At 46.0% G+C, this 25481-nt stretch overlaps 1 protein-coding gene across 2 annotated transcripts in view; it reads right to left on the reverse strand.

Annotated features, from left to right (window-relative positions):
* Positions 1-25481, reverse strand: part of GLI3 (GLI family zinc finger 3) — a 263470-nt gene that overhangs the window by 49154 nt on the left and 188835 nt on the right. For both annotated transcript variants that reach the window (XM_044245664.1, XM_044245663.1), the window contains exons 8-10: positions 16685-16898; positions 15632-15745; positions 13502-13642 (exon numbers count right to left, since the gene is read on the reverse strand). In XM_044245664.1, coding sequence (XP_044101599.1) covers positions 13502-13642; positions 15632-15745; positions 16685-16898 — 469 coding nt within the window. The remainder of the gene's footprint in view (positions 1-13501; positions 13643-15631; positions 15746-16684; positions 16899-25481) is intronic.

A 25481-nucleotide genomic window follows, 5' to 3' on the forward strand; every position in this document is an offset into this window, starting at 1 on the left:
TCCTTTCAGAGTCATGAAAATGTCAAGGAAATACATCGTGGTGATGGTTGCACAAACTGTGAATGTTCTAAATGGTGATTAACTTAATGACCATTAACATCGTCAACATGAGTATGCCTGGTCTCACCACTTCTATTCCTATAGTACTGGAAGTCTGAGCCACAGCAATTAGGCAAGAAAAAGGAATGAAAGACATCCAATGGAAAGCAGTACAACCGTCTCTGTTTGCAGATTACATGATCTTAAGTATAGAAAACCCTAAAGACACCACACCAAAAAAACTGAGAATAAATACGTGAATGCTGTAACATTTCAGAAGACAAAATCAATGTGCACAAATCTGTTGTGTTTCTATACACGACCAATAAACTATCTGAAAGAGAAATCAAGAAAGAAATCCCACTTACAACAGCAGCAGAAATAATGAAATTTCTAGGAATAAATTTAACCAATGAGACTAAAGATATGTACACCGAAAACGACAGGATATTAATGAAATAAATCAAAGAAGGTATGAATAAAGGAGAGACAGTCCATGTTCTTGGATTGGAAGAATCAGTATTGCTACAATATCCACAGTATCCAAAATGATCTGCAGATTCAATGTATTCCCTATCCACATTCCAGCGGCCTTTTACATAAAAATAGAAAAAATTAACTCAACATGGATCAAAGACCTGAAACCATAAAACTCCTCAAGGTAAACATACAGAAAAGGCTCCTTGACATTGGCCTTGGCAATGATTGTTTTGGATTGACACCAAAAGCACAGGCAACAAAAGCAAAAATAAACACGCAGGACTACATCAATCTAAAAGCCTCTTGCACAGCAAAAGAAAAATAATCAGCAAGATGAAAAGGCAGACTATGAACGGGAGCAAATATTTGCAAACCACATATCTGATAAGGGGTTAATATCCAAAATAAATAAGGAACTCATATAACTCAACTGGGGGGAAAAAAAAACAAAAACCAAATAATGCAATTATTGAAAAGTAGCCAGAGGATCTAAACAGACATTTTTTCAAAGAAGGCATACAAATGGTCAGCAGGTCCATGACAAGGGGCTTTTCATATCACTAATATCTGGGGGATGCAAATCCAAGCCACAAATGGGATACCATCTCACACCTGTTAGGATGTCTTACAAAGAAGACAAGAGATAACACATGTTGGCAAGAATATGGAGAAAAGTGAATCCTTGTGCCCTGTTGGTGGGAATGTAAATTGGTTCAGCCACTATGGAAAACAGTATGGCGGTTCCTCACATTAGAGATAGAACTCCCATTGGATCCAGCAACCCCTCCTCGGTGTACACATCTGAAGGGAATGAAACCAGTATCTTGAGGATGTATCTGCATTTCCGTGATCATTACAATATTATTCATAATAGTCAAGACATGGAAGCGACCTAAGGGTCTGACAACAGACGAGTGGATAAAGAAAACATGGTGTGTGTAATTAACTGACCCTTGAGCAACACAGTAGTTAGGAGTCCTGACACCCAGCATGCTTGAAGGTCCATGTGTAACCTCTGACTCCCTAAAACTTCACTACCAAATAGCTCACTGTTGACCAGAAGCCTTATCGATAACACAAAGAGTCCATTATCTGTTGTGTTTTGTATGTTATATATATTATATACTAATTCTTATATAAAAGTAAGCTAGAGGAAAGAAAATGTTAGGAAAACCATAAGGAAGAGAAAATACATTCACAGTATTTATTGAAAAAAATCCAAATAGTGCACCTGTGAAGTTCAAATCTGTGTTGTTCAAAGGCCAGCTCCGTGTGTGTGTGTGTGTGTGCGTGTGTATTATTCAGCCATAAAAAAAGAAAGACATCTTGCCATTTGTGACAACATGGAGAGACCCTGAAGGGATCATGCTAAGTGAAATTAGACAAGAGGGCAAATACAGTAAGTGAAATCCAAGAACAGGAAAAGAAAGTCAAACTCATGGAAACAGAAACTAGAATGGTAGTTGCCAGGGGCTGGGGCTGGGGAAATGAGGAGATGCTATTTTAAGGGTACAAACTTTCATTGATAAGAGGAATCAGTTTGGAGGATCTGTGTATAGCACAGTGACCACAGTTAAGAATACTGGATTGTGGGGGCGCCTGGGTGGCTCAGTGGGTTAAAGCCTCTGCCTTCCGCTCAGGTCATGATCTCAGGGTTCTGGGATCAAGCCCCGCCTTGGGCTCTCTGCTTGGCAGGGAGCCTGCTTCTTCCCTTCTCTCTCTGCCTGCCTCTCTGCCTACTTGTGATCTCTGTCTGTCAAATAAATAAATAAAATCTTTAAAAAAAAAAAAAAAAAGAATACCGAATTGCGGATTGCATACTTGAAATATGCCAAGAGAATAGATCTGAAGCGTTCTTGCCACATACCTGAGAAAGGATAACTGTGAGGTAATTGATCTGTTAATGAACTTGGTGTTAATCATTAACTTTGTGTTCTACCAAGTCATCACTTTGCATGCTTAGAAAATAAACAATTTCATTCATCAGTTATACCTCAATAAAGCTGGAAAAAAAGAGAAATAGATCAAAAGGTAAATTTCATGTTATGTGCATTCCACCACAGTTTTTGTTTTTTTGTTTTTAAGTTGAAAAACCAACCAATAAACGTAAACCGGGCTGTAGCCCAGTGAAGAAACCAGCTGGACCCCTAACCAGGACCACTGGCCGCCCTTTCATTCTCCCTCTGGCCGGAGCTTTCCTGCCTCCCAGCAGAAAGAAGAAACCTCAGGAGCTCAAGTGTCAGCGTAATATAAATTACGGCGAGGGATAAAACAGAAACAACGTGATACACGGCTGAGGATCTAAAAGAGGAATGTCTACCATTGTTTGTGATTATGGATCACATCACAATCTAATAGCAATTTTTATTTAATCAATAATTTCCATGCTGAACAGACAGCCCTGTTACAGAGAATCGACAGGCAGGTACTGATAGCGCCAAGCCTTGTTATTAATCTTTCTTCCACTGGCTTATCAGCCAAACTACTGTAAAAGGCATCTTCAAGATGGATTTTAGAAGCCACCTTTCCTCCTCTGGCCCCTTTTCTTTTCCGCTCTCCCATAACATATCACACAGCGTCAACTCTACATTTATTTGGGTAACCTGGGGCTCGAGTGGCGTAAAAAGGCAGTTCACATTAAGCAATTTCACAAATCAGTGGGACCTCGACCATCGCTCAGGGTTGGCCATTATAGGCTAATAAATCATACTTTCCCTTTGAGTTGTCAATCGCCAAAAAGCTTTGTACAAACGTTGGCATCTGTAATTCCGTAAAGGCTTTTCATCTCGAAATAAGATGCTCTAGACTGATAATAAGAATAATCCCCTCTTGATCAAGAAAAAAAAAAAAATCTGCATTTTAGCAATTAAAGCTCCTGCCAGAAGCCAAATGGCTCGGTACCGAGACTCCAGCAAAGTTTATCTCCACGGAACATAAGGAGAGTACAGTGAGGGTTGGGTCGTGTTCGCTGTAGGACTGCTTTATCTTGTCCCAGGAGCTGCGCCATCACTCACCGCAGCAGGATGGGAGAGGAAGGTGTGAGAACTTCTGCCACCACCTAGAAAAGCCCCTGGGGAGACCTGCGCCTCCTGGACCAAGGCTCTCCTGCCTGTCCTGCAAACAGCGCTCGGCGGAAGCTCCAAGGTGAACATCCCAAGAAACACACAGTGTAGGAAGGTGGCGTGGAGAGAACAGGTGAGACAGAATTGGGCCAGGCACCTAAAGAAGGGCCCTCCCTAGCGCCGTACGGGGTGGGGGAGGGGAAGCTGACAGATGATGGCAATTTTGTTATCCTAATGATTAGGAAGACATTTTTGGAACCTCAGATTAGGAGGCACACCAAAACCAAAATAAGGAAAAAAGACAAATGTTAAATAATCACAATAAAACTGTGACTAAGTGGGCCCTAAAAACGTGAGTAACACTGTGGTCGGCATCTTCTGTAAGTCATCAGAGACCATTCTCCAATGACCTTGACCGGTCGGTTTTACAGAAACAGTAGAGTCTTAGGGCCCTTAGGGAATGAGCCTGGGGCCATGCACACAAGATACAGGGTTCCACAGGCAAAACCACCCTCCAGATGCTCAGCTGGCTGCCCGGAAGCTTCTGACTGCTCTCCAAAGAGCATCCATGACATCGCACCAGCCACAAAAATGGTCAGTGTCAAACATCTCCAAACCGTCCTCCCAAGTTTTAAGATCTAACCGAACATAATTTCTACTGCGGAGTCTCACTTCTGGTCCTGCCCCATTCGGGATGTTGCTGGGACAGCTGCTGGGGCTCTGCACAGCTCAGCTCTGATCTTTCTAGGGCTCACACAAGGCTCATGCCTATGCCTTCCTGGCCTTGGAGACACAAGATTTTCCTCCCTCCACCTGGACCAGAAGTCAGTTTCCCAGCACACTAGGTAGATCCCAGGAAACCATCATGATGGGCTTTAATCTCACTTCCTGTGGCCCCCTGCCTTCCAGGAGCTTTGGTTCCACATCGGTCACTACTGACCACTCTTCAGCCCCCAAAGCGCAGAATGGATCATCCTGTAATTATATTTCTAACCCCACAGAGTGCCAAAAATCCCAGCCTTTTATTTAGCTACTATCATAGATAAAATTCTCCTATAACTTCTGCTTCCATTAACTTCTTCCTGCTGTTTTTTTTTTCCACATGGAAACCCCAACACCTCCCTGCAATGGTCTTTCCCTGTTCAAATCGACCTGTTTTTTCAAAACCATGTCCAAACCCACCAGACTTTTCTCTGGTGACTTCTGCAAATTTAACTTTAACGGTTTTCCTGCTGCTCTGCTTGTATGTGTCTGGTCCTCCCAATGGCCTTGCCCATATGTTCCCCTCACTCTCAGACATAAAAGATGTATGTGTCTGGTCTTGTTCCCTTCTCTGACTCTGGCCCTGACCCCAACACTGACCACAACTCTGGAAATCTGACAAGGAGGATTTTTCCTTTTAACACTATGCCTGCAATTTGGGCCTTGGCCACCAGGTGGTGCTGATGCGTCGTACGGGTAAAACCACTGGCCCACGCAGGTGAGAACGTGCGGCTGAATCCATGACATAAATACAAAAATTTCCATGAAAAGCCTTTATATATTCTTTCAAATTTCTATGATTAAAAGTCTCCTTAATCTCTCTATTCTTTAATTAGGTTGATTAGGACTGTGTCTCCTCATTGGGACTCCTTATAGATGAATATAGGTATGTATATATGATTTTACTCTATCCCTACCAAAAAAATAAAAAAATTAAAAAATTAAAAAAATTAAAAACCCTCTCCCCCTCCAGAGGAGGAACTGAGGACCAAAGCTGTAGACTGACTTATTCAGAGTCAGAAATAGTTCTTGGCAGATGTGGGAATCAAAGATATATCCCTTCCCTTCATTCACTGATTAATGCTAGTTTTACTGGTAATTGGCTGGGCTGGGGAAGGAATGGCTTATATTTAAGGCCTTGGCCTCTCTTATAGGGATATGCCACTTATAGCTCTCTTGCCAACATTAATTGTTCTAGAAATGAAAAAAAAAATCATCTATGGCAGTATTTAACTAATCCCAGGAAATCCTAAACGTCCCTGAATTTTCAAGAGTCCTTGCATTAGAAAATTGCTTTCTGTTTCTGGAGTTCTGTTTTCTGTCAAGGCAGGAGCCTGATCTCCATGCCTGCCATGATCTCAGAAGCTGGAAGTCTGAGTGACTTCCCTTGGTCTGCAAAAAGAAAAAAGCAGTGATGGAATTCTTCACCAAGACAAAGCACTTGGCTGGGTATAGTCCTTGCGGAGAGGTATTGAGTGCCTAACCTAACAAATGTGGCTTTAAAATTAAGCTCTACCAAGGTGTACACACACACACACACACACACACACACACATGCACACGCACACACAGACACCCATATATATATTAAATGCCCTTTTGTTAGAGACTAACAAGTTCATTTTCCTTGTAATTTGAAAATTCTATAGCACATCTAAGGAGAAAATTTATCTTTCATCACAAAGACACCTTTGTTACTGTTTTCCATACTGCATGAGGAAGGAAAGATTTGGGACAGGACAGAGAGCAATTCTGCCCTCCAGAGGATATTTGGCAATGTTGGGAGATATTTCTTGTTACAATGGGGGCAGATCCCTCCAGGAACCTAGGGGGCAGAAGTCAGCAATGCTGTTACCTCTCCGATAACAACACAAAGGGTGGCTGGCACTCACGACAAAAAATTCTTTGCCTCACTGGGTCCAGTGGGGAGAAGCTTTGGTTTTGGTTGCTCACCAAGGAGAACTTTCAGAAGGACATCAAGACAAGAGAGCATCAGACAGTGTAAGGCTCTGAATCTCAACAGTGCGTAAGCGAGAATGAGGAGAGAGCAGAGTGTAAGGAACAGAGCTGGAGACCTCCCCCCCTCCCAGTCCTTCTCTCTTAGGGGTTCATGGACCAGGGGCTCAGTTAACATCTTTATGCAATTACTAATTTCATGGTGACCGGCCAACATCGCCTGAACACGAACCTAAACCAGGTTCTTCGAGGCAAAGTGCATGAATTTAGCAGCTGGCAAATGTCTTCGCACTTTTAGACAAAGAACCACTAACATTTTCTTGAGTATAATTTTTAACGAACTTCCCCAGCTGTTTTGGGAAGTAAATACTATTATTATCCTTATTTCAGAGAGAAGGATGTGACGTGTCTAGGGTAGAGAGCAGCCGGCTCTGAACCCAGGACTGTCTGCTTTGGAACGGACTGTGCTGTCGCAGGAGAACAGCGGCAAGCCCGAGTAGTCTCTGAGATCGGGTGCTACTGATTCTTCCAAAGTCACAATCACCAACATCATCATCATCCTCAAGCCTCCCAAGTAGACCCCCCGCTGCTTTGCTTTGACCTTAACTCTTCCCACCTGTTTCCCAGAGGCCTTTCCCAACACTCATCATGCGCTTCTCCCCTCTTCTAAACCTTCAGTATCTCAACTACACAGTTCCGGCTTCATTATACCCGGCTCATATGTCATTCACTCTACACTTTTATGTTTCCTTGTCTCCCCCTTCCCCTGAGAATGACCCATCCTGGAAGGTCAGGGCTGAGCTGGCCTTGGCAGTGAGCCCACCACGAAGCTGGGGCAGTGGGCAGCACGCAGGCGGCTCCCCGCTGTCTCCGGGGGGGGGGGGGCTGAGCAAATGTCTGATCTGCTGCAGTCCACTTGTCATACTCCCGAGGTACAAGAAGACACACTGTGCTGGCAAGATCTACAGGCAAGTGTGTCCCCATGCGGTACACAGCCCAACCCGAAGTGACCATCATCCCTTCTTGTATAAAGTGGGCCTGCTGAGAACATTCCAGGAGATTTGACCCAATGCAGCCTTCAGAATCAGTTCTGAGGAAAATCCTCTCCAAGTGACAGAAAGAGTTACTTGGCTAAAGATGCCGATGAGGTATTCTGGGAGATGCAATGCAACATTTCTGGGGTACCCCGAAGCAGAACAAGTTTAAGAAAGTAACTAACACATTATCCTGTAAAGTGACATCTCACTCGAAATATTGATTTCTTATTCTTTGTTCAAGGGGTAAGAACCCTCAGTAAAGGGGAAAGTTTTATAATTCCATAATTACTCAAGTAATTAATATGTCACCTCCTTGAAGTATTAAATACGATTATTCTGGAGGGCACTTAATCTACAGGGTGCATTGTTAGAAGAAAAGATGGCATGTGACTACGTGACTGCCTTCCCCCAAACCCCACCTGGAGGCAGTCATCCATAAAGAACCTTGCATCCCCACCCCTCCCCCTCCCAGGCTGCAACGTTGGGGGTGGCGCAGGTGGGGGGCCGGAAAGGCTCAGCACAGCATCCCACCAGCCAGTACGTGGGCACTTGAGAGGAAACCTGTTTGCCATCCCTATCCCGAGGACTATCTAATTCAAATCTTTCACTTGCTTTTGCTAAAACTGAGGTCCAAGGAGGTGAAATGGCTTGGCCAAGTCCCATAGATCAGACCTACACAGGGAAGAATGGTGTGCCGGCCTCCGTCAAGAGCAGGTTCAGCAACAATGAATATAAAATGAGCCTGAGAGCTCACAGGCAGAAACCACAGACCCATCAGTGCCACTCCCCTCCCCTCCCCACGCAACCTTGCAAAAACAAATACATAAAACAAAGAGAGTCCCAGCGGTCTTCTCAACCCTCTGTCTGTTTCTCATTAGGCCTCCTGCATGCGATCTCCATTTGGCCTTGGATGTTGGGGAGGGCATTTATTTTCACGGCTGTTTCACAGTATGATAAGTGAGAAAATAACGTTCTGGAGGGTCAGATGTTTGCAGGGAGGTCATCCCAAGGGTCAGGGTGGAGATGACGCTGCCACTCAGAATCCCACTGGCCCCGGGAGCCCACAGGGCCCTCTGCGCCCCCCCACTCAGGCTCTCTCCTTTCCCTACAGAAAGCATTTCTGCAGGTGCAGGTCAGTCCCTAACTTTAAAAAGAATGTGACCCTTGAGGCGCAATTGTCAAAAGACGCCTTTGAAGTTGTGCTCCTTAGCCTGCATTTTAACATGCAACATTTCCAAATAATTAGAGTAACGAAATTAACTAGCAACTCCACGTGGGGAAAGAAGATCAAAATCTCCATTCATCCGTTTGACGTTTTATGTGCACACAAAACTAATTTCTGCCTCGTATCTGAGACCCCCATCGCATCTTACGCTCAATTTTCTCTTAGGTGAGGCTATACAATGCGACTTCAGCAAAGGGATCAAAATTAGATGGAAAACATTTAAAATGCAAATTTAGGATCATGGTATTAATATGAAAATAATGTCTCCAACTCATCCTAACGTCCCCGCGTTTTCGATGGATGCACGAATTCTTCCCAGATTCGATGTGCCTTCTTTACATCTCAATCTCCAGGGTATTACAAAGAAAGCCTTTCGTCTCCATGCTGCCTACGTCCAGAATTTGTTTTTGAACGGCAGCAAAGGTGATTATAACTGTATTCTTCTGATAAAGGAAACACCAGCATGCTTTAGAGATCAAAATTTGCAGCCTATGAAAGCATTGAAAATCTAAGTAGGTGGTTAATCACGCTACAAAAAAGTGAATTTCTGACACCAGGCTTAAAAGATACGAATGGAGCACAGGGACTGAAATGCCAGCCCGGATGAGGCTGAGCCTAATACAAACACAACTCAGGTTCTCTGCCCCTTTGGCCTCGCTAGCAGGAGACGGCACCCCCCACCAGCCTAGGGCTTCTCGCAGACTGTTAAAAAACATAATTGGACAATTTCCAGGCCTTAGGAAAGAATACTGTACGTGCTACTTCTAAAACAGAAAGAGGGTTAAGTCACTGTAACAGAGGATCAAGGAGTACAGTGATCCAGCAAACAGGGGGATGCTAGGGAGGGTGGGGATATGGGGTTCCAGCAGTGACGTTTGCAAGCGCCACCAGCCACCAAGCGCTGGTGACCCACAGTGAGGTGCACGGTCTTCACATCCATTCCTTCTCCTCTTCTGAAAAAGCCCCTCGGAAAACTCAATGGGGCGTACCGGGGCATTCAGAAACAACATGTGCAGGTTACATGCAGGTTTCTTGTAGGTCTCGGAGAACCTAGGACGGACTTGGGCACCGCTGTGCATTGTTTCAGAGGCATCCAACCCTCCCAGAGCCGAAGCTGGGACTGAGTTCTGGGACAGAAGGAATGCAAGCGGGAAATGGGTCTCAGGAAGGTTTGGAAGCCTCTCTCCGCACGCATGAGGTCAGCCCAGAAGATGGAAGCTGAGTTTTTTGTATGGCCCCGCCCCAAAAAGCCACAAGACCACAAACACATTGAGAACCAATATTCTGCCACTTTCAGAAATAAACTGAAATGTAAGATTCGTGTCTTTTGTAACATACCGTGCACAACAGCAAAGACAGCAAAAAATGTACCGTGCATGACAGCAAAAAAATAAAAATAAAAAAAAATAATAATAATTTGGACCTGAAGGAGAAATGTGGACTTTCCACCTCATTTGGAGGTCTTAGACTACATGCTTTCAGATGCCAAGGGAAGCGAAAGCGTTTGCATCTTGACAAATCAATAATCAGTTCAGTCTTAATCAAAGGTACTTTGAATTTATTTTCATACGGGATCCCCTTCTTACTCTCTTGTTCCATTCTATTTTAACCGACACCAAGAAAGGGACCAAGTGTAACCAAAACCTCGTTAACAAAAGTATAGAGATCTATCGTCTTAGCTTCCAGGCCTAGAAGTCAATTTGTGACAAATTTAATACTAGCTTGAGAGTAACTAAGCCCAATTATAATTATCTTGCTGGGAAGAGAAATTAATTAAACGTCCCCGTGATAAAGACCCCACAGCAAACCTAGAACAAACACACGCCTGGCAGAGGACAGGCGCTTGAAATAAAGGAGAAGAGAAGGGAAAGGCAATGTTTAGCCCATCTGTTGGGACAGTAATGGGACAAGGTAATCTTTTCAAGAGAACATGGGGCGCATTACGCTGGAAATGAGACTACCTGGCGGGCAGAGCCCGCCGAGTCCCTAATTCTCCTCTTCAACTGTGTGATTTGCTAATGTGAAACATATGTCCCCCTTTTGCACCAAGTTCAAATGACTCTGGAATTCCAACCGTGCGGCTCAGCGACTGAACCAGAACAAGGGGAGAACTTGTCAGGATTTAAGAGCTTTCAGCAAAGCCCTTCAATCGCAGCCAGCACCCTATTCCACGGAAGGATATCAATTATAGATAGTGACTTGCTTTAGCAGGCGGTCGGGCCTGTCAGACACTAGATAGACAACCATGAAGAATCATGAATCTTTCTATTAACTGTAAGAGGGGGAAAAAGAATGGGTCATGGCTATAAATAAGGCAGAGCTTCAGAATGGTTTAACACCTTGCCTCTTGGTCGCATGTAGCATGAAAATCCAACTAATTCACTAAATGTCGTCTCTCCGAGGACAACCATGGGAAGGGAAACAGTTAAGACTTCCCTCTGTCCTAAAAAAAAAAAGTGGGGTTTGCCACTGGTACTTTTTTTACCCGCGGATGGAAAATTAATTAGGTGGATGTGGAGCTAGTCCTTCGATCAACAAAGAGTAAAGTGTCCGTGCTCTCCCTGGCCACTGCCGAAGCCACGAGCTACGCCCACGAGGAGGAAGAGACTTAAATGTCACACCAAGTAAAATCTACTTAAATGAACAAATTTGGAATCTCCACATTCCAGGTAACGAGCAAAAAGGTGGAAAATAAGTGATAAGAACGAGTGTTTTTATGGAGGTTGTTGCAAGGTATAACTTCAAGCCACTTCATGTACATAATTTATCCCAGACTAAAATTAATATCACGAAGGGAATACCTTGGATTTTCTCCTAATCCTGACATGAATTCCCTCTAGCTGGTTTGGAATCAAAAATTTCCACCGTATGTGGATTCATTCCAATATTTTATGGTAAGACACACACCACGGTGTTCATTTAGGTTGATAGTTGAAGCAGATTTACCTCAAAACTGCTCAGATCTCTCTACTAAAACAGAGGCTTCTCGCCACTGAGATTCAATACACCTTCCAAAATCACTCTCTTAAAAGCTTCCGCGTTAAGTAGGCAGCAGGAAGGTTAAAAATGCTTCCTCAAACCTGGTCTCTAATGAGGAACACGATTCCTTTGAAATACAGATTCCGAATAAGCTCCCTCACCCGGGGAACTATAATTACAGCCCTCCCTGGAAACTACAATGACTTATCCTCAGAAAAGGCACCACAAGACGGTGTCACCTCTCAGGAGAACGTTTTCAAAAGCAAGCAGCTATGGTAACGTCTGGCTCACAATGGCAGATCCCATGCAAACGATTCCCCTCACGAAGGTGGCTGTTCCCTCCTCCTATCACTAAGGGTACTCCCGGCACAGTTCACTCTTCGGGAATACCTGTCTACCCTAAAAGAAAAATTCTGAACTTTTTCTTTCTGTCTTTGGTAGGACCGTGTCTGTGGTTTCCATTAAAAGTCAGCAAGAAGAAAGGGCCATTAAGTAAGGCTTGGCTTAAAAATAACTCTCGCATCAAATGAAAGAGAAAGAATAGAATTAGGTTCACGGAAAAATCTGGAAATATACCTTAATTAAAAACATTTGACTTTTCTAGGTTTCTTGCTGTGCTGAGAAATCTATAATCCTTCCTACACAATTACAAGGAGACATGATTAAAAAAAGAAATGGGGAAGCGGGGAGACCCTGCTGATGTCATGTTAACATCTTGCAACTTTCTGTACCTAACAGATTGCGAACGCTGGCAAAACCACGTTATTGCCGTGACGGTGATGTGTGGACATCTCCCAGAGGAGGAGCCAAGTTGCAGACGACACTGTGGTCGATGAAAGATGGGGATATGTCCAGAACTGCAGAATTTTTGTGTTTCAGTGGAGAAGGGTTATCAAGAAATATGGATCCTCTAAAATTAGAAGTTACTAGAAAAGAAGAGTGAATGGGGCAAGTGTGTGCAGTGTGTGTGTGGGGGGGGGGTGGGCGGCAGGGCATCCCAAGCAAGGCTGCTCTCTCAGATGTTCCATCACAGTAAAAGCAGAAGAACCAGCCACACGTAGCAGAACATCTGTAATGCCTCGATGAGACCCTGTGTTTGTTCACAGGAGTGCGTGAGCCTCTGCCTGTCCCGCCTCGATGATCGAGAGCCCCTTCCATCTCAGTTACTCCCAGTCCCCTTGGCTAGGGAGACTCTTCTGGCATGAAAGAGAGTGCCAAATCAAAGGGAGCACTGGCAAAGGAAATATGCCTCATAAGGTACATGCACATGAGCGCGCGGAGCGCACTGCGTCATTGGAAATAAAACCCATGGGGGCAACACTTCTGGACCTAGTACAGTGAGATGAGGTGTGGATCTGGGCCGGACCATGCTGCAGACACGCCACTGAGCACATTTTAAAACACACATCACTTTTTCCACGGAACTACTCGCCCCACAAGTGTTGGCCTTCAGTCAAGACATTGTGCTAATGGCTTCCCCAAGCATCTACCTACTAATTGCTGCAAAAAATAGTGGGAGGTTCCTTGGACCTTGAGGGCTTGGAAGGAGCCGGCAGAACCGAGAAAAGGAATCCCCCACCTCTACACTTTTTTCTGCTGTGGCTGGGTCTAGGAGAGGAGAATCAAACTTGGTTAAAAGGTTAATAATAATTCATGTCCAGCTTACTATTACTCAATAACCATCAAAGACGCTAACTCAAAATAGTGTTTTCTGGCTTACAGGATCAGAGTCATTACGCTTTCTATTGAAGACTTTATTGAATTTTACACTAAGCTTTAGCTGACTGAACAGGTCAAGCACCGTGGCTCAGAGTTTTCTTTATTCTCAGAAAGTCATAAAGCCCTCTCCGGTTTGCAATGCTGCTAGCTAAGAAACCTGACTCAGCGCAGGGTCAGGGCAGCTGACCCCGCAGGAAAGGTCACATAGTTGTAAAGCCCACTTCCGGCGTCCCCCCACTTACATGTACCAGCTGCTCCTGGGTGTCAAACTCCCGCGTGCAGCCCTCCCAGTGGCAGTTGGTCTCATAGATGACTTCAGGCTCCTGTTTGCTTTCATCTTTGTCCCCTTCCTCCTTCACCAGGGTTGTTCCTTCTGGCTGTTCCTGGGGGTGCATTGGGGGCAGGGAAGCAAGGCGGGGTGGGGTGGGGAGGAGAGAGGGAAAAAAAGATCAGACACAATGGAAGGGCAGATAAGAGAAAGGAAAAAAAAGAGAAAGAAAAGAAAAGAAAGGAAACCCTGATTGCACAGGTTTTCTTCCTGGAGGCAATTTTTCAGGAAAAATAAAATAGAGCCCAGGTTTATCAGCTGCATTTTGTGAACAGAAGTCAAACATATGGAATCATTTGTGTGCATGTTTTTCGAGGTTGTTAATGCAGGATTAAAAACAACAGTCCTGGGGTGCCCGGGTGGTTCAGGGGGTTAAAGCCTCGGCCTTTGGCTCAGGTCATGATCCCAGGGTCCTGGGATCGAGCCCCACATCGGGCTCTCTGCTCAGCAGGGAGCCTGCTTCCTCCTCTGCCTCTCTGCCTACTCGTGATCTCTGTCTGTCAAATAAGAGCTTTAAAACAAAACAAAACACAACAGTCCCAACTGTAATGATGATAAGAAGGTGAGGCCCAAAAGTTGCCCCCAAATGCTAGAAGAAAAAGAAATGGAAACGTCATCCTGTAAGGGAGGCAATTAAATTAGGTCACGCCGTCTTTACCCAAAAGACTGGCCTTTTTTCTCTTTCGGTTAGATTCTTTTTAGTGTATTAGTTTGTTGATTCTCCTATTTTGGAATCAGGGCAATGGTTTACTAGTAATTCTAATTCTGCTTTCCCTGCCACTGGAGCTGTGACAGGCACTTTCTGGGTTTCAGAGGGATCCTGTCTTCCTGTTTCAAGCTCTGATCTCTGAGGATTCGGGTTGTTGCCCCAGATCCACAGCATCTGAGCTTAGCAGCTGAGTCTCTTCTACTCTCCGAGGCAGCTTCACGGCAAAGACCATGCAAACAATTGGGGCACCTGGGTGGCTCAGTGGGTTAAAGCCTCTGCCTTCAGCTCAGGTCATGATCCCAGGGTCCTGGGATTGAGCCCCACATCAGGCTCTCTGCTCAGCAGGGGGCCTGCTTCCTCCTCTCTCTGCCTGCCTCTCTGCCTACTTGTGATCTCTGTCTGTAAAATAAATAAATAAAATCTTAAAAAAAAAAAAAAAGAAAGAAAGAAAGAAAATGCAAACAATTTCCAGAATTTGGGATCTCACGTGGGGCAGCATGACAAAAACTGCTCATGAGCATTTACATGTAACCAGCAAGGTTGTGGCTGGCAAAATTCAAGGAGAAGGATGGATTTCAGAACCTACGACATCCATTCACTCCATCCTCAAAGCCCTCCTCCCTCGAAAGGAAAATGTGGGTGGAGGTCGTCTGAGTTTGGGGCTAGAGCAGCCCGGATGTAGAAAGGTCCAGAGTGGACATCCAGACTCCAGTCCAACCCCTACTTCCAGGGATTAATATTCACTGACCTCCTTCCTGTGTCAGGCTCGGGGACCTTAGGACATGGTATTCTAGGCATAATAAACACATTTTAAAATAGAAGCTCAGAGGGTCTAAATGCCTAAAAGCAGAGCCCAGATTGGACTTTCTACATTTGTCCTGTGTCAAGGACCAGAATCAAATTGGCCTTAAATTGGGTACGTTGTGCCTTGATCCCTCCTCTGTTCTCCAAGCCCTCCGGGCAAGTGGGTAAAAGCAAAATAGGAACAAAAAAGAACACGGCCGGGGTAAGGAATATCATCAACCGCGCCTAGCTCGGGCTTATGGCTAGGAGCTGGTATTCCGGGGCCCGAGACCAGGGCTTGGACTGAAGCTTGGTCCCGTCAGTGATTGGTAACAAATTAATCCCACTGCTTAAACCACAAGCTACAGTTTATCCGACCTGAGAATTTGAGTTAGAGAATCCGGTGGAGTCAGACTGCATCACCCGGCCTCCGGTCTAACGCATGGGTCAAGGCCAAGGCCAAGGCCCAGCACACAGAGGATATGGACATGCTGTGAGAGACCTTGGCCTGGACGGACCCACAGGCCTGCAGCAGAGCCCCCCAGTGCTCACCTGCTGGCCCCGAGGCCCCGGGCTGGGGAGGTCTTCGTCGGGCTTGATCTTGGACCGCTTGTTGTGCATCAGGTCCCCTGTGCTACTCACCGCAGACTCGCTGGTCGGCTTGTTCTGCGGGTCACATTTGCAGGGACAGAGACAGTAATTGGGTTTCGATCAAGGAGCGGGACCAGAGCTAAAACATGCTGTAGACAAGCCAGCCGATGCGGCATTGGAACAAGGGCTTGGTAAGTCTCCAATCCCACAAGAGCAGAGCCCAGGAAACATGTCTGAGGCCAGAAAACATCTATGATGGTTTCCCCTCAGGAGGAGAAACTCCCTGTGGCTTTCAGGGGGCCCTGGGGGACTCCTTTGGTAAAGCATTTGCTTTCAGCTCAGGTCATGATCCCAGGATCCTGGGATAGAGCCCCATGTTGGGCTTCTTGCCCAGCAGGGAGCCTGCTTCTCCCTCTCCCTCTGTCTGCCATTCCCCTTGCTTGTGCTTTCTCTCTCTCTCACTCTCTGTGTGTCAAATAAATACATAAAACCTTAAAAGTACATAAACAAATTAATTCCCTAGCTTTTAAATGCTAGAAGACTGGAGCAGGGCGCTTGGGTTTTCATGAGCTCCAATCATGTGCTTTGAAGAACAGAGTAGAGAGGTGGGCAGGAAACCAAAAGAAACAGCTGGCGATGTTCTTAGAGGATTCAGACTCTTTGAGCGAGGTTATCGAGGAGGTAAGAGCAGAGGGCATGGCGGGTTTGGTTCTTCCCGTGGAGTTATCACAGGATCCGAAGTGCCTGCAGGGAGTCACCCAATACGCCCCTCATGCGGCGTATTGACCTGAGCAGGGTTACAGACCCTCAACCAGCAGCCCGCTGTCCCACCGGGGAAGAAACGACTCTGGGGCAGGAAGCCTGAACACACGTGCCGCACTCATCAAAACCTGAAGCCTACGGCCCTGGATTTAGAAGACCACGAGAACTCGGGAGCAGCCACCTGTCCTGGGATAGGCAGGGCCCTCCTCTGCGGCTGCAAGACAGATCAGCTCCTCGGGCTGTGTCTCTCACCTGTGAGGACTCCGATGGGCCTGAGCTGACCTGGACGGGGTTCAGGACTGTGGGGATCCCAGGGATGGGCCTCTGCGTTGGAAACGTCGGAGCAGGGTGGATGAGAGGAGGGCTGTGTCCAAAGGCTGAGCCTAAGCTCTGCTGCCGGCTTAGGATTTGCTGATGCATATGGAGAGACACGGGAGCAGAAGGGTAGGTGAAGCTCAGGGCAGGGCTGTAGGTGGAGAAAAAGAGCAGACGGCGCTCATTCACACGGAACGCACACATCCCCGCCAGCACGCCACGTCTGCGTCTTTGCACCCGGTGCTGCCCTCCCAAGTGACATCAGGTCTGCCTGTGCAGGCCAGAAGGCAAAAACGGTTACTGATGGACATCATGCCTACTTCCGAGAGAAACATGCCTGCGGAAGCAGACACGCGTGTGCCCGCACCCAGACACACAGACCTGAAACGAGGCTCGGCAAACAGGAACAAAAGGCTCAATAACAGCTATTTATTGCAATAACAAACTTTATATAAAAAAAGAGAATGGGCGACTACATGCTTTATAGTGCTTTTATTGGCTCTCAGCGCCGTATGTCCCCATGCATGGAGCAATCCCTTTAATCTCGGCTCACGCTGCGTGCTTTCATATGTCTCCAGATCTTATTACAAGAGGAAGGAAAATCAATTGGTTAAATGTGTTTTGAACACCATGCTTGTCATATCACTCATTTGTTTGTAAAGATGGAAAGCTCGGTTCATCCAGAATGCCACCTAAAGAATTTCCATCAGTGCCGTCTGGTTACGGAAGCTGATGGATTAACCTCTCCTGGCTCAGATCGGTGATCAATGGGCTCCGGTGGAGGAATATTCCAATGGGAGAGCTCGGCTCCCTCTCCCAGCTAAATGGCATTAAATGTCTACGCAAGCCCATTATACATGCTAATGCCTGTCACCACTCCATTATGCCTCAGCCCCGTCCAGCCTACGGCGAGTTGCGAAGAAGCCGCACTATTACCTACAGATTGTTCGATGGGTACGCGGTGCCAAATCGTTCTTTGTGCCGGCGCGGTTTAAGAATCAAATCCTCTTAAAAGAATGAAGTGTTCTCGAGGAAATCTGCCCATGGCTTAAAAATGCATGAAAAACTATAATTGCATTCACGAACGTTTCCTTCTTAAAAATAATCAGTGGGGGGGGGGGAATAAAAATATGCATTTCCTCCGTCCTGCTGTGTAATACCCAGAAAGAATCAGAGTTTCTCGTAATGTCAAAGGTAGAATTCATGCAAATTTCCAATCTGGTGGGTTAATTACTGCTGTTGGTAAGCGCATTAACTGAGAATATAATAATTACAATACCAAAATTCACACCATTTCAACAACTTTAAGTAATAATTCTGAAGATATACTCTGTTCATTAATGTGACTCCACATTTTGCCTATTTGACGACAATCCATGAAAGGCTCCTTCAATGGGATTACATTACTATTATTCCTACAGAGAACCTGGTGTTACAATAGCTTGCCCATTTAACACTGAATATCATTAAGATTACCCTCGGAGAATTTCCCCCAGCTTGGAGGAACTCTCCTTTCATTCCGCATTGTCACTCCATAATAAAGGCGAGCAGGAGTGTGCTGAAAACAGTCATTGTTCATGGCAAGTTAGGGAGAAATCAGTAATAATATTCCGTTTCTGCAGTGCGATAGTTTCTGCCCGTTTCCGAAAACAACGGTGAATGATTACGGCAAGACTCCGCTAAGGTAGCTGCGTGGATGACTGATAGGGCATTAATCAAAAGATGCATATCTGCCCCAGAATTTGTTCACAAGCTTTCTTCTAATAGCTGATTTCATGTTCACTGAGCTCTATGCCAGTTTGTCCAATTTATTTTTCGGTGTACAAGCCATTCATCAAAAAAAAAAAAAAAAAAAAAAACAAAAACCCACAATGATTTAACACCCCACCCCTTTCCTTTTGGTGAATGGGCATGACTAAGTACAACTACATTATTCTACTCATTAAAAAAGTAAAAGCCCAAAGACCCCACTGCACATATATGTGCAATGGGACACAGTCTGAGGAAGCTTCCAGACACCTTTGCGGAGTTTCCTGAGCCCACATGGTGGGGCAGGCGTGGAAGGGGCCCTTCTAATGCCGGAGGGCGCAACGTTTGGGGGCTCAAAAAGTCAGGACCTGATTAAGGCTCGGGGCCACTAGAGAAAACATTTCAGAGGCAGAACGTGCCCTCAGTTGTGTCTGTGAGCGATTTCCAGATGTTCCTGGGCAGGCAGGATGGGTCCATTTTTACTTCTCAAAGGGTGTCAGAGGGAAGGAGAGCCAGGCTGGGTTTCCTGCTGTGGGTCCCGTCCTCAGGTACACTCAGGCTGACCTCAGCAGACATCGGGAAAGGCAGGGACAAATTTTGATACATTTTGGGAACGTCCCATCCCCCTCTTGTGGCTGCTTTCCTGCAGGTAAAAAGCAGGTGCCAGGAACAAACCTTCTCCGAAATCCATGTCCAGTCTTAGCTTCCAGGGGACACGATAAGCACCGGCTGAGCCTCCCAGAGTGTAGGCAGCTGGCCACAGGAAGGCTCTCTCCACCACGTGGGAAAGGCAGGTGGTGGCAGGCTCCTGCGGTGGCAGGCAGGGTCCCCACCCGCAGAGCCCGTGCCGTGGCAAGCTGCCTGCTCCTCCCGGTCACAGAGCCTCTTTAGGACTCGATGACACACGTCGCTCTCGGCAGTGTCGCAGCATCAGCAAGGACACTCTCAGGAGAGCACAGAGGAGGACAGAGGGTTTGGAAGGAAGAAGCCAAGGATGGGCAACGTTCCAGCACCGCGTGGAGATGTCAGTGACGACAGAAAGAAGGACTGGGGCATTTCCACAGGTGCGGAGTCGGGGATCAGCCACCACCCCTGCTCTCTGACAGTAAGTGGCCCGAGGAAGCTCCATCTCAGGGTCCCGGGCGGCTGGGGGTGGGGTGTTGGTTGCGGGGGAAGCAGGAGAGTCCCCCCGGGCCACAGGTACCGCCCACATCCTTCCCGAGCTGAGCATGGTCACATCCTTTCTATCAGCTGGGTCTTGGCCTTCTGAGACCCCGCCCCATCCAAATGAGCCCCCCTGCACGGCGGGTCCCATCACATTCTCCTGTTGGACCCTTCTGTTCCCTGGCCACACCCGCGCTCTCTGAGGTCACAGTCTGTCTCCCTCTAGACCCTGAGGTCCCAACGGGGTGGACCCGCTGATGCCTGGAACACTGCCCGGTGCACAGCAGGCCCTCGATACGGAGTCCTGAGCGACCGAGTCTCTTTTCAGCATACTACAGTGTCCATTTACTGCTGCAACAGAGCGGCTGAAAACGACACACACTTCCTCTCTCGCTGGCTCGTGAAACCAGTACTGCATTTTTGTGGAGTCTCTGGCAGCTTCTAGAGGCCGACCCGTCCTCTGCTGATGGTTCCATATCGGCTGATCTTCTTCCCTGGCTCTGACTCTGGTCCCCCACGTTCCTCTTATAAGGATGCTTTTAATTACATCAGAGCCACCTGAATAATCCCAGATAATCTCATCTCAAACTCCTTCACATAATCGCAGCTACATAATTCCTTCTGCCTTGTAAGGTAAAAGGCCTGTTCATTTCTGGGGTTAAGACGTGAATGTCCTTGGGGCCGATCACACACAGAAGAGTCAATTCAAAGAAAAGAGTCAATTCAAAGAAAACCATGTCTTCCTCTGAAAACTACAATTTGACAATGCGTCTGTAAAACAGTCTAAACAAAGCCAGATTCGTGTCTTTCTAGACAACTTTAGAGGCTGAACGGTCTTTGCCGATTACAGAGGTCAGAATTAAAAAGAAAAAATAAATCCTAACCTTTAGAAACCCTGAAAAGAATCATTCCATAATTTCCTAGAAATTACTGATGTTGTTGAGGATTTTTACAAATCTCCTGTGTCCTCTAAAGGAGGACATGATCTAATTTAAAACTGGGTCTACCTGAGCTTTATTACCTCAAACTTTTTTATATTTCTGCTCACCCTATTCTTTCCCATGGATCCCATGAAGAAAGCTTAATTTTATCATCTGATTTCTGCATTTTCTTCACTCAATATTTGACATATTAGATATAATTTTTTTAAAAACCATTGTTTTTTAGTTTTCACTTCTTTTCCAAATGACTATCGGAAAGATGGGGTGACTTAAAACACAAAACATTTATGATAATGTGACTTAAAATGATTTATCTATATTTAGTCAATGAGACGAGGAGAAAACGTGTCAGGTGGCCCCCATCTTCCCAAACAAGGTGTTAACTAGGCCACAGGCTTCCCCAGACAACAGGTGAAAGGAAGTCTTATGACGACGGTGAGGATAAAGAAGAGCTCAAGTCACCACATTGGAGGACTCTCACAGAGCAGTCACCATGGGACGCGCCCTCTAAGTGTCCCACCCCAGACACAGTTTGCAGCGGTCATAAGAGAACCTTCTAGAAACTAGTGATCCTTGCAAAACACTCCGAGAAGCACTCTTCTAAGACAACAGTTATCAAGCCAGAAGAAATTAATTTCAATATTAATTTGGCCTTTACTTTTCTCAAGAGCAGAAAAGGAAAAAAGGGTTTTAGGTCCTTGACTCTAGCGTAGAGAATGTCCTCAGCCACCCAATATAATTTCTACCCATTAGAACGGATTCACAGTTACAGATTTTTTGCTTTATAAAATACCTTAAAGGAGCATTCCTCTGTGTTTGTGGTGACTCGGGGATAGAGCTCTGAGCACACGGACATAAAATTACTCACAGTCAGTTCCCACTCTATGTTCAGCTCTGAGCTAACAGTGATCAACATAGTGCTGTCTGGGTGGGAACATGTTCATCTATTTTCCAAAGATTTAAATGAAAACTCCCTGGATGCCTGGGTAGCTCAGTGGGTCAAGCCTCTGCCTTCGGCTCAGGTCATGATCCCAGGGTCCTTGGATCGAGCCCCACATCAGGCTCTCTGCTCAGAGGGTAGCCTGCTTCCCTTCCTCTCTCTCTGTCTGCCTCTCTGTCTACTTGTGATCTCTGTCTGTCAAATAAATAAATAAAATCTTAAAAAATAAATAAAATAAAATGAAAACTCCCAAAGTCTGAAACTTTGAAAAAGTTTTGATATATTTATCCTCTATCAAAAATCAGAGGTATAGTTTTGTCGATAGTCTTTTTGCAAAGTTGGCCAAGTTTTGCAAATGGGGCCTTGTCTCTTCATGAGCAATAAACAACATAGTCACACCTCACCTACCAGGAAGTCTCCTATCTGGGAATCTCAGCAACTACCCTCAATCCAGGTAACATTTGGAGTGCAATTAGAAAGAAAATGTTAAGCGAAATAAATGTCATAAAATGCACACACTAAATCTTGTATCAATTCAGTAAGTTTTGACCAAGTACTTTTTATGTATCTCATTTATAGTCCCAGAGCGTAAAATATTTTTTGCAACTAGACAGTTAGATATTATTATAATCAAGACTTGGAACTTTGACACTCATAATCATTTTTCACTTTCACCACATTGTTTTCTCACACCAAGGAAGTAATGTGAGCCAACGTTTGTACAGAAACCTTGCGATCAATCCATGCATTTGTATTTAATTTCTAGAATGATCTGTAAGTGGGGACACTGAAAGTTCATGCTGCTGAAAATCACTCCCTAAATATTTATTCACCACCTGCTGCCGGTGTGAAGAGTGACAGACACAGGGCGCCTCTGCCTTCTTAGGAAATGTCCTGTTTTAAATATAAGGTCAATGCTAACTACCTACAAACATGTGTTTCTCAATTGCTCAGGTTGCTGTATTTTGCTCAGATGTGAATTTTGGAAACATTCTTCAAAAGGAATGCATATTGGGGCCGTTGGGTGGCTCAGTCATTAAGCGTCTGCCTTCGGCTCCGGTCATGATCCCAGCACCCTGGGATCAAGCCCGTGTTGGGCTCTCTGCTCAGTGAGGAGCCTGCTTCCCCCTCTCGCTTTGCCTGCCTCTCTGCCTATGTGGGATCTCTCTTTGAAGCAGCTCACTGGGCCTCCCTGAGCATCATCAGTCCCTTGGACCTGAAAACAATTCAGTCTTGCTGGAAGCTTAGAAGGCTTCCTGCTGTTCCTGGAGCAGGGGCCGAGGGCTGTGCCTAATCGGGCCCCTGCCTGCCTTTCCTGTTTACTGCCCTCCATCCCCTGGATTCCTGATACTCCCTCAACACCCAAGCTCTTCCCATCCCACGGCCTCATCTGGTCCACTCATTCATTCGTACCTGATTGGAGCCTTTTTCCCTTCAGGAGTTCAGTGAGAGTAGGGGTCCTGCCTCTCAGCCCCCATGCCCAGCACGGTGACTAACACAGAGTTGAACATGCAGGTGAATATGGGAGGGGATGAATGAGTAACTGATTAAATGAAATGCTCTCTAAAACCAATGACCACATACGAGAGGCAATAAAAACTACCTTTCTCAGTATTAATCTCTTTGGCTACTGCTGGGGGAGAAGAAGTTTATCACCACTTTCAGAAGATGTCATCAGCGTTTCGGGACACTGGTCATCAGGCACTGTGTTCCCCTATGCTCTGTTCTTTGCTGTGTCCCACCCAGTGTATAAAGGGTATCAACAGACCCAAAGTCAAGCTGCTCTGGAGACCGAGCTGGTTCCTCTCCTGCCTTGGGAAGTGGCAACAGATATCTGCTTCCTCCAGGGAAGGAGATGGCCACTACAGGACACAGAACACAGAACACAGCCCACTGTCCCGACACTGGTCATACATAGCCCATGGTGCTGGCTGCAGACACCTGTCCCACTGTGGCACCTGACTCCCACTTTCATCAAGATGTCTGTCCTGGGACGCCTGGGTGGCTCAGTTGGTTAAGCAGCTGCCTTCGGCTCAGGTCATGATCCCAGCGTCCTGGGATCGAGTCCCACATCGGGCTCCTTGCTCAGCAGGGAGCCTGCTTCTCCCTCTGCCTCTGCCTGCCATTCTGTCTGCCTTTGCTTGCTCTCTCCCTCTCTCTCTCTGATAAATAAATAAAATCTTTAAAAAAAAAAAAAAAAAGATGTCTGTCCTGACCATACCAGACTGTAGACCACTGAGGACACAAGCTCATCTTCGTTTTAGCCATAAACTCAAAGCAAGAACACTGTAACTAGTGGGTTGTAAATGAGTAGGTTACTCATTTCTTCATTCCGTTTACCTTTGGAAGGAGACTACAGGAAGAGGAAGGTCACCCCAAACTCCTCTTTGTGACAGTGGTGTAATTTCTAGGGGAAGGTATTAGCAGAGGCAAAGGTATTTCCACTATATTGCCATTATATTTGCAAAACCTATGTGGAGTGGAGGTTACAGGTTGTTATTGGATAAACGTGAGTCATCTGGGCTTAGATGGGAGTCTTCAGGCGGATGGACAAGTCAAAACTGCTTGAGACAGTCCAATTGTTCACAACGACATTTCCAAGTGCATGGGGTTTTCAGAATGGTCATTTCAGTTATGATATAAAAGGGGTAGGATTTGTGATGTAGACGTGGACCACAGGGTTGAAAAGTCATACATAACTGAGTGCGCTTAGGGACTTTTGTGAATAAATATTTGCTTTCCACAGTATTTTTACAGCAGTCTGAATTACTAGCTAAATACATAAACGTAAGAACCATACTCAAGGATAGACATTTGCTTTTTAGCCCCTCATTTTGTATCCATCTCTCCATCTCTCTATAGCTCTCAACCTATGGACATGTAACATACTCTTCATAAAGACTGTAACAACCTGAAAACCAGAATTATTCATCTGACACGTAGAAAGTTCCTTTAATAAAAGGGCTGATGAGAATTCTGATTACTCATTTAAGAGCTCTTTCAGGGGCACCTGGGTGGCTCAGTCAGTTAAGCGTCTGATTCCGGATTTGGGCAGGAGAGGAACCAGCTCAGGGTCGTGAGATCAAGCCCCACGTCGGGCTCTGCACAGAGTACAAGGTCTCTCTCTTTCCCTCTCTTTTTGCCCCGTCCCTGCTAAAAAAAGCACTCCTTCATTTCTTCACTCAAGAAACAACCTTTGAGTGGTGTCAAGGTGAGAAGGTACAGGTGTTTTGGGGGGTGGCGGTATGAGGCCATGAACAAGCCCCACGGCGCTCTGGTAGTTGCACTCTAGCAGAGGGGAAAAAAACAGCAGACTCTTAGACGAGCTGGTCAATGCAGACATTTCAAACAGAGGCAAATGTGACTACCAGCCTCTCGGAGGGTAACATCTGAACTAGAATGCCGTGCGAAGGAGATCACCGCTACGGCATTTTTTCAGAAGACGGAATGCTTGACTTCAAACGGAACACCATCTTGGCAACTCAACCAACAGCGTTACACTGCACACCTCTACCAGCTGTAAGTCAGGCCCCAGAAAATAGCACCAAAGTCAAACATGCCTGGGGTCCATTGCAAAGCAGGGCATTGGAAGATTGGCATGCAACCTTCTCCAACTTCCTCCTGCAAAGACCCACTATGTGGACGAGTAAAACAAGGGCAACAGAACGTTCTTCCAAATCTCTGTGGCACAAAAACAAGGAGCATGCCTCTTGTCCCAACCCTGTTGGCTGGTCCACAGCCCGGACTACACGCGCCCTCAGTCCACACTGGCTCCTGTGCCTTTCTCTCCCGAGAAAGTTAGCGACCCTCTGTGTCTTTGCTCACACCTCCACCCTTTCCCTGCCTCCCAGTGGTCCTACCACTTTGACTGATGATTCCTTAAGTCGGTTTTTAGTTGACAAATTTGAACTAATAACAGGGCAAGCAAAGCACTACAGGA

Source organism: Neovison vison, chromosome 4, assembly GCF_020171115.1.
Source record: "Neovison vison isolate M4711 chromosome 4, ASM_NN_V1, whole genome shotgun sequence".
Taxonomy (NCBI): Eukaryota; Metazoa; Chordata; class Mammalia; order Carnivora; family Mustelidae; genus Neogale; species Neogale vison.